This window comes from Ambystoma mexicanum, chromosome 6p, assembly GCF_040938575.1.
Source record: "Ambystoma mexicanum isolate Mex_15411 chromosome 6p, UKY_AmexF1_1, whole genome shotgun sequence".
In the NCBI taxonomy this organism is placed as follows: Eukaryota; Metazoa; Chordata; class Amphibia; order Caudata; family Ambystomatidae; genus Ambystoma; species Ambystoma mexicanum.
Window position 1 is genome coordinate 83,990,248 of NC_090935.1, and position 9,096 is coordinate 83,999,343.

At 43.7% G+C, this 9,096-nt stretch overlaps 1 protein-coding gene across 1 annotated transcript; it reads left to right on the forward strand.

The window, feature by feature from the left end:
- Positions 1-3,542: 3,542 nt before the first annotated feature.
- Positions 3,543-4,445, forward strand: LOC138510685 (vomeronasal type-2 receptor 26-like). The gene has a single exon (XM_069626462.1). It carries the CDS (start codon positions 3,543-3,545, stop codon positions 4,443-4,445), a length of 903 nt encoding a protein of 300 aa, XP_069482563.1.
- The last annotated feature ends 4,651 nt before the right edge of the window (positions 4,446-9,096 follow it).

A 9,096-nucleotide genomic window follows, 5' to 3' on the forward strand; every position in this document is an offset into this window, starting at 1 on the left:
AACCTTTTTTTGGTTAATATTCTAAAAATAGATGCCATCAGTACAGGTCAGAAAATGTATCTGGCATTCATCAACCTAGCCCACTCCTTCGATGGCGTGGATCGAGAAACCTTATAGTCGAAATTAGCAAAAAGAGGATGCCCAGTAAGTTTAATCTTGGCAATAAAAGAACTGTACTCGCAAACAAAGGTGAGGATTCGCCTGGATAATGAGGGTCATCTCTCCGAAGCAATTCCAACGGCCCGTGGTGTAAAACAATGGTGCCCCCTGGGTGTGACGTTATTCAACTTCTACATCTCAGAAGTCGGAGCAGCTTTAGACGAAGTAAGATCTTCACCACCAAAGTTGAATGGCAAGCAAGTTGGCTGGATACTATATGCGGATGATATAGTTATTCTAGCTCTGACCCCAATAGGGTTGCAACGGAAATTAAATGCTCTGAAGTCCTACACCGAGAGAATTGGTTTGGAAATAAACTCTGCAAAAACAGAGATCTTGGTCCTCGAAAACCTGAAAGGAAGGTCCACTAAAAATAGAATATTTCGATGGACCCTGGGAGCAGAACAGCTAAAGCAAGTAGACTGCTGTAAGTACCTGTGAACGTATATCAACTCGAGCATCGGAGACGAACCCATGGTAACTAAAGTGTTAAGTAAATGTAAACAACTGACAGCACAAGCCACCCGAATACAACGAAAATATGGGAAATTCTCATATAAACCGGTGATAAACTTCTATAAGAGCAAGGTAGTACCTGCGTTAACCTTTGGGTCAGAAAGTATGTTTGGCTGCTCTAATCAGATCTGGTCACGATGCAAAGGAATGTTTTGGAAGCAAGTTCTTCAAATTCCCCAAAGCTACCCCATTGCCTGTGTTTTATATGAAATAAGCCTGCCGACCTTGAACGCCAGAATAACATGGAAGATGTTTTAACCCTCTTCAGCAAAACGATTGAAAACTCAACATAACAATTTGACATATTGTCTGAGCATGGACAAAAGAGTAAATATTCGTCCCTTCAAAAATGGAGAAATAAATGCAGAGAAATCCTGTGCCATTTAGGATCCGAGGAAAAAAAACGCTAATAGCGAATCCGAATAAGGTAAAAAAGAAAGTGCTCGAACAGGACTGGATTGAGACTTCTGACAAGAGAAGGTCCCACATATGCATGGGAAACACGCAGCCGAAGCAAAAAGATTCAGCGGGAGGCCTCAATATGTGGAAGTGTTCCCGTGAAAGTCCTTAATGAGAAACTATTTGAAATTCAGGCTAAATCTTTATGAGACAAGAGAAATCCAAAATCATAGAAGGTGCCTGTTAGCAACCGACACCATATGCCGGTTCTGCCGAAAAGCAGACGAACCATTGAAACATTTGGTTTTATTCTGTCCAGAACTAAAAACACAAAGAACCAAATATCTGGCTGTGGAGCTGAGCATTGGCGTGACATGTAGCGCTGAGGAATGGTGGTCCCGAATGCAAAATAGTATGAATAAAAAACTGACGATTGCACTAACGTTATATCTGAAACAACTAGAAAGTAAATTGTTAGAAGTCCTTTAATGAATGACTTAAATCAATTAAGTAGCACAACCAGCAGCCATGCCATCAAAGATGAAGGAGAAGGGTAATTGTGAAATTGAAAGCAAGATGGGTAAAAATGAATTTGTAAACGTAGTATAGTTTAAATGTATAATGGTGCTGACTTTTCTTTGGTTCTTGTTTTCTTTTTTAGTTTTATGGATTTGCTTGATTTTTTTTCAAAAGTTTGTAATAAACTAAATGAAAAAAACAAAAAATAAAAAAGTAATTGCTGTCCTTTGTGTAACTATTGATACTGCTCACTTTCTCTTGAGATAAGTCTGGCTGCTCAGCCATCGCTACCACTTAACTGTATAGTACAGGCTTGTACCAAAGGTGAATTTGTACTGTCACTTGTAGTCTTAATTGTGTGTGGTGTTCCCGAAGGGTAATGCTTATAATTCTGCCTAACAGAAGGACAAGGGACAGGAGAATTCCAGTGGCCTTCCTGCATGCCATACAGTCACAGAACCCCATCATGCTGGAAGGAACAAGGGGCAGGAGGATTTCAGTGGCCTTCGTGCACGCCATATAGTCACAGAATGCCATTGTGCTGGGTGGGACAAGGTGCAGGAGGATTCCAGTGGCCTTCCTGCATGCCATAGAGTCACAAAATGCCATTGTGCTGGGAGGGACAAGGGGCAGGAGGACTCCAGTGGCCTTCCTGCACGCCATACAGTCATAGAACGCCAATATGCTGGTAGGGACAATGGACCGGAGAATTCCAGTGGCCTTCCTGCACGCCATACAGTCGCAGAACACCATTGTGCTGGGAGGGACAAGGGGCAGGAACATTCCAGCACACCAGACAGTCATAGAACGCCATCGTGCTGGGAATTATACGGGACAGGAGGATGCCTTCTTCCATTGCATACAGTTACATAATCCATCGGATAGTCAGGTTTTAGTAACTTCACGGGAAAATGAAATGGTGTCAAAATATATGAAAGTCTTGCGAACTGAAGCTGATTAGCAATACAACTCTTTGGGCCTCATCACGCGTTATCTGCCCTACCGCCAACCCACCAGTGCTATTAGCGTCAGATCACAGGTTTGGCAGATTTGGAAATCCCCATTCCCCATTGAGCCCATTCGGGAATGCCCCATTCCCCATTGGGCTCAATGGGGAAATTTTGCCCTCTTACCGCCGGCGGATTTCCCGCCGGCAGTATGAGCACGAAATTTCAGCGGATTTCGCCACAGCTAAGAGCTGGGGGGAAATCAGCCAAACCCATGATTTGGCAGACCATTAAATCCTGCGGTAATAGCGCAACCGCCAGATTTAAGGGTTACTGCCAAACTTGTGATGAGGCCCTTTGTCTCTTTATGACAGCCTCCACATTTAATTCCTTTGCACAGGAGTGTTGTATGTAAAAAGCACATTTAGGGCTCTATCAGGAGTATGCCAGTATCGTGGCGCTAATTGCACTGGGATACAGCCAACGCAAATAGTGCTACCGCTACTCAGTCCGGCGCTATTAGCGCCAGATCACGAGTAGCAGTGCAGCGGTGAATTCCCATTGGACCCAATGGGGCTTGGGGTGCTAATAGTGCAGACAATGCCCATACCACTGGTGCATTTACCTCCAACTTTGAGCTGGAGGTAAATGTGGCCACGCTTGGGATTGGGCGGACCGTTGCAGTGCTAATAGCGTTACCGCCATATTTAAGGGCTACCACCCAACCTGTGATGAGGCCCTTTTTAAATAAACAAAATTGTCATACGTGCTCAGGTTTGGATAACAAAGGGTGCAATAGCAATACCCATTACTATTTCATGATTTAAGGGTGCGGCAGCGCTTACTGCTACAGGATTTCAGCAATGTCTGAGTCTAGATATCTCAGTGATCCTGGCTTATATTTTAAATTCTTAAAAATAGGTCAATAAAAAGTGCTAAAGCAGTGTTTTTGCATTTACAGTCTTGATTATGTTATGTTAATATCTACTTTGTTTTGCAGACATGGAAAACTGTCTAAAATGTTTTGAGGACCAGTGGCCCAATGACATTAAGAATGGCTGCGTTCCGAAGATCATTCTTTTCCTCTCCTTCACTGACAGCCTAGGCATTGTGTTGACAACCATGGTTGGTTTCCTCTGCATAACTACAGCTGGAATAATTGCAATATTTGTCAGACACCGGGACACCCCGATAGTGAAGGCCAATAACCGGGACCTTAGCTTCACACTTCTTGTCTCTCTAATGTTTGCCTTCCTCTGCTCACTCTTATTTATTGGACAACCTGGACCATTCAGCTGTCTCTTCCAGCAAGCTGCATTTGGGATTGTATTTACCGTGGCTGTCTCTTGTGTATTAGCAAAAACCATGATTGTTGTAATTGCATTTAATGCCACAAGTCCAGGGAGCAGTTTGGGCAAATGGCTGGGACCTCGGGCTTCTGGCTCTATGGTCCTTGTTTGCACAATTGGAGAACTAGTAATTTGTCTTTTTTGGCTGCTTACATCTCCACCTTACCCTCACAATGACATTCATTCTGAATCTGGGAAGATAATCCTGCAGTGTGAGGTGGGTTCGGTTGGTTTCTTTTACGCTGTCATTGGTTACATAGGGCTGCTGGCCTTTGCCAGCTTCGTGGTGGCTTTCCTAGCCAGGAACCTCCCAGATAGATTCAACGAAGCAAAGTTCATTACATTCAGCATGCTGGTGTTCTGCAGTGTCTGGGCCTCCTTCTTCCCAGCCTACCTCAGCACTAAGGGCAGGCACATGGTGGCTGTGGAGATCTTTGCCATTCTGGCATCCAGTGCTGGGCTGCTGGGCTGCATATTTATGCCCAAATGTTATATCATTATGCTTCGACCTGACGCAAACTCCAGGGAAATATTTGCCATTAAGAGCAATTTGTAGTTATGGGATTTAAATTGATGAAAACCTCAAAATGTTGCACTTGTCTCCCTGCAAACATCTCCCTGCTATTAAAGAAGAACAACCATATCTTTCTTTGGAAGAGAACTATCGTCTCATTTCGTTCCTCCCAGTTCTTAGGCAGTTGATGGAGGCCATCGTAGGTCCTTAGTTTTCTAAATTTGTTGATTCCAACTGATCCTATACCCGTTTGAGTCTGGATTCTATCCCTGCATGGGTAAAGAGTTTGTGATGATCTCTATCCCTGATGACATTGCCTTGCTCCAAGACCACACAGAGGTAGTTGTTTTGATTCTCCTAAACCTCTCTGTGGCTTTTGACACCATTGATCACAGGATTCTGTTACAGAGCCTGGAGAGGACGGGTATTCTAGGTTGTCCACTTTTCCTTGCTGATCAGTTTCAGACAGTGTCAATTCATACATTTAAAACTTCTCCGATGGCTTTGACATGCAGTGTCCTTCAGGCATTGGTCGAAGTGAGCGGGAAATGTGGGTAGAGGGGCTCCACTACTTTTCTTTTTTACTGTTAACGGGGGTCATTACGAGTACGGCAGTAGGGGGTTAATGGTTAACCCCCTACCGATGCATTCTGAGGTCCCTTAGCGGGTCCCACCGGAGCCAACGTGCTCCCTTTTGCCTAAAAACTCTTGATTCAAGGACGCTCTCGTCCGCATCATCGCTCGCTTGATCCCGCTGGAGAATGCCAGACCATTGATGCGCCAAGGATTTTCCGCCGGTGGGTTTCCCGCCACCAAAAGACGACAGAGACGCCGATGACTCAACGCCCTTGCTGGGCCACAGTTCTTCATACTCTTTGCGGTCCAGAACTATCGTCATTGAGGTGCCCCGCACGCTTCTTCCTTGCAGGACATTTACGCTTCTCCGTCGACGAGCACCGCTAGGAAAGAAGATGCCACTTCATCGTCGTAATTCACCCTGTTCTCCGTCGGACGTTCGACGACCCATGACTCCTGTCTTAAAGGGAGTGCACTCAAGATGGAACGCTACAACGCCAGGTACTTTGGGGTTGCAGAACTATGGGGAAGTCTATTGTGAACAATATATGGACTGGGCTTGCGATATATAGTTATTCTACAGGTTGCCCTGGTGGAGGGGATCTCCACACAGAACTGTGTCTAGGGTACGGGGCAGGTATTCTGCCAATTGCTCACCAACTGCTTTCCTCTTACTTCTACTGTTGGTTTCTGTTACAAACTGATTTGTGTGCCATTTAACTGTCCAGTTGATGCACTTAAAGAGATCTAATAGTAATTGGGGTACGTAGACTTGTATATTTGCCAATATAGATAACCGAGTACAAAGTGAGTTATCGTGATATTGTACATAACCTTGAATATTAATTATATAAAGACTGTGTTTTAACCAATACAGTGTGCAGACATACCTTTGTGGGTGCTTGGGGACAACACTGTACTTAAGAACCAGCCTGCATCACCTCCTGAGAAGCTAGGCCTTGATTGCTCGACCATGCACCAATAATAGAGAATCTTGGCTGGGGTCCTCTGTGCCTCTCCTCTACCATATAGAGAGCAGAAGGACAGACACCCCACTCCAGTCCTTTACACTGTCACCCAGCATGACTGCAACTCTTGAAATATGTGTTGAACATTTCTCCTTTCCTTCCTATTCTGTCCCCTGGGGTACAAATGATTTTTTTCACCCTCAGTGGTTTGCCTGCTTGAGCAGTCAATCTCCGAATAAAGGAAAAGAAACTGAAAAAAGTTGTCCGGCGCCATAGTCCCTTTTTTATTTCTATGGCAGCATCCATGGGCCTCATTACGAGTTTAGTGATAATTCCTTAACACCACCAAACTGAACATTAACTTCACTTGTAATCGGGCTAAACTCCCCTAATTGCAAGGGACAGAATGTTGTTGTTAATCCTCTTTCTAGGACTCTACCTGTGTTTGGGCTGATTACTGTGGTACTCACAATTATTCTCTTGTTGATAAGGTTAAGAAGTGTGAGGCTTTCCTTCAAGATGTGAATTTGAAGGTTGTAATTTCAGATTAAAACTTTGATTTGTAGTGTAAAAGTAGACTCTCTATCCATTAATTCAACAAGGTTTCTTGACCATAGACAGGTGCTGGAATAGGGTTCCAGTGCGGAGGGTCATGTGAAGGTGAACTGTGTGTGCAACGGTAAGCAATGATCCAAAAAGCAGCATGTACTGCCACATTTCAAATTCTGAATCCGCCAAAAAGTAATTTGTGTGCTTTGAGTTGGTGTCCGGTCAAAGGTTTGAATCCAAAAGGATCAAATGCCATACGGTCGAGTCAATTTGACCTAAAACAAAAGGGTCGATTCTTTTTTTTTATATATTTTTTTACCACGAAAAAAAGGTGGTTTGTGAGGGGGTGCTCCCAAAAAAAAATAATAATTCAACCCTTTTGTTTTCAGTCCTTTTGATTCGACCCTTTTGTCATTTGATCCTTTGCATTCAAATCTTTGCCCTATAACCCTTTGATTTTTAGATACCGTCTACCCCCAGGCGGTTCGATGTTCTTAGACAGGCAGTATTTTCAGTTGAAAAAACTCAAGACTTTTTTATGGGGGGATTTCCTCCCGCAAGCCTCCTCTTCCCTATTATCTAGTCCCTATTCCCCCCACACACCGACCTCTTATATCTACTTACCCACCCACACAATATTTGTCTATGAGTTTTTTCAGCTGAAAATGTTCAGCAAAAAACTAAGTGAAAAAAACAATGGCGATGTAACAACGGTATACCCCCAGGAAAGTCATTGATCATGAAACCTCAGCCTATATGTGAAGAGGATGTAAGTCTTGGAGCTGTGATGTCAGTGGTCCCATATAGGCCTTGAATGGACACAGCAATCTGGTCTGGTTCAGATTAGCCCAGAGGGTGTTCCCGTCTGTAACCAGAACAGGACACACCATCAAGAAGGAGGTTAAACAGCTGCCTGGACATGCCAATGTTGGCCCAGCCTGAATAGCGGGCCTGAATGATGATCTACTATATACACTACAGAGGTTTCAAAGGGTGATTGGTTCCTTGCCTCAGTAGATTGAAATATTCCTTTCCTCACATACAAAAGGTTTGATTCTGCACTTGTGAATAGAGTGGTGTCTGCTTGTCTGTCATATCGGAGACTGTGTTCTTCAGTAGATGTCTGTAGTGGCTTCAGATGGGCTGTTAAGAGCCTAGTACATTTTACATATTGAGTTTATTTGTTTCTTGCCAAACAAGTCTCTTTTTGTTATCCACTTGGACGCTTAAAGTCATTTTGTGTCAAAGGAGGCCTGATTCCAGCCAAATTAATTCCCATGTTATGCCTTTTCTTTGCAATTCAGCAATTGAACCAATTGTTCCCTACTTTCATCTTCAATTTAAATAACTTTGGGCTCATTGCAGCAATCCTATCAGGGGTGATGAGGATGTCATGTTGTTTTATTTCATTTAGACAGTGCCAACTGCAGCACGCAGTCAATTTGTGGTAGTTCAAGAGGCAGGAAGGTCTGAAGGGGGAAGGTCAGGAGGGAGACAGTGAACCGACCATTCAGAGGTCTTAGTACATTCAGAGCATTGGAAGAGACAAAGGGAAGGAGACCAAGGGACACATGCAAACAAAAGCAATAGAGCTAAGCAAGTGCAAAAGAGACTAAGAGCATTCAGGAGGAGCCTTCAAACCACTGGGATAGAAAAAGGAACGCGCAGGAGAAATCCTGGTGGCTGTGGCTCACACGTTCAGGAATGCACATCACAATGGACTGGAGCTGTTCATTAATCCATGGAGGAAACATTTCCTCCAAGAAGGAGAGCCTTTGAGGCAGGTACGCTTGTTAATATGGGTGCAGCGCACTTTCCATGCTTTCCTGAATCTTGCAAAGCTCTCTTCTTTCAGTAGGTCAGTGGGAGGTGACTTCCACAGACAGGCATTTTCTGCACCGATAAGTGTTGTCCCAGGTACTTTTTGTGAGAGTAGGCATCAGTAGTTTGGAAAGTTCTTGAATGGAAGCATCTTTTGATTGGAGTAGACAGGTACTCTGGCACCTTGCTGTGCAAGGCACTGTGGATACAGATTTAAAATCAATTCTTTTTTTAAGTGCAAGACGTGTTTGATGTGGTTACAGATTTAGCATTTTCAAATTAGCCTCTTTACTTTGGATAACTTACAGGATGCAGGTAAGGTGGTTTGTGAAGCCCGGCTCATGATGTTACATACAGTAATCTGACCTGGAAAACCCCTTAATCCTGGTGAGCCCCACTTTGTGGTGTAAATTCAAGAAATGAAAGATCTGCTGAAGTATGTTAGTCTGAATGGGCCTAATACTTGCCTAATACTTGCCTCTGGTTCAGAAAACAGTGTGTCTCATTGAACCTGTAAACTCTTGCTAATAGGCCTGGTTCAGCATTTTGCATAATTGAAGTGTGCCTAACAAGAAAGTCTAGGACTCCCAGAAATAATGTGATGCCATTATCTAGCCTATGGCAGCATTATCCATAGAAACCAAAAAAATGTAAAACCATCTGGACAAGTGTCAGAGGGGGAATGCCAGGATACTATAGATCGTGGTTGCCTCAAAACCAATACTTGAGCATCAATCAGTAGTCCCTAATCAACTCACTAATAATCGTGTTTAGGGTGA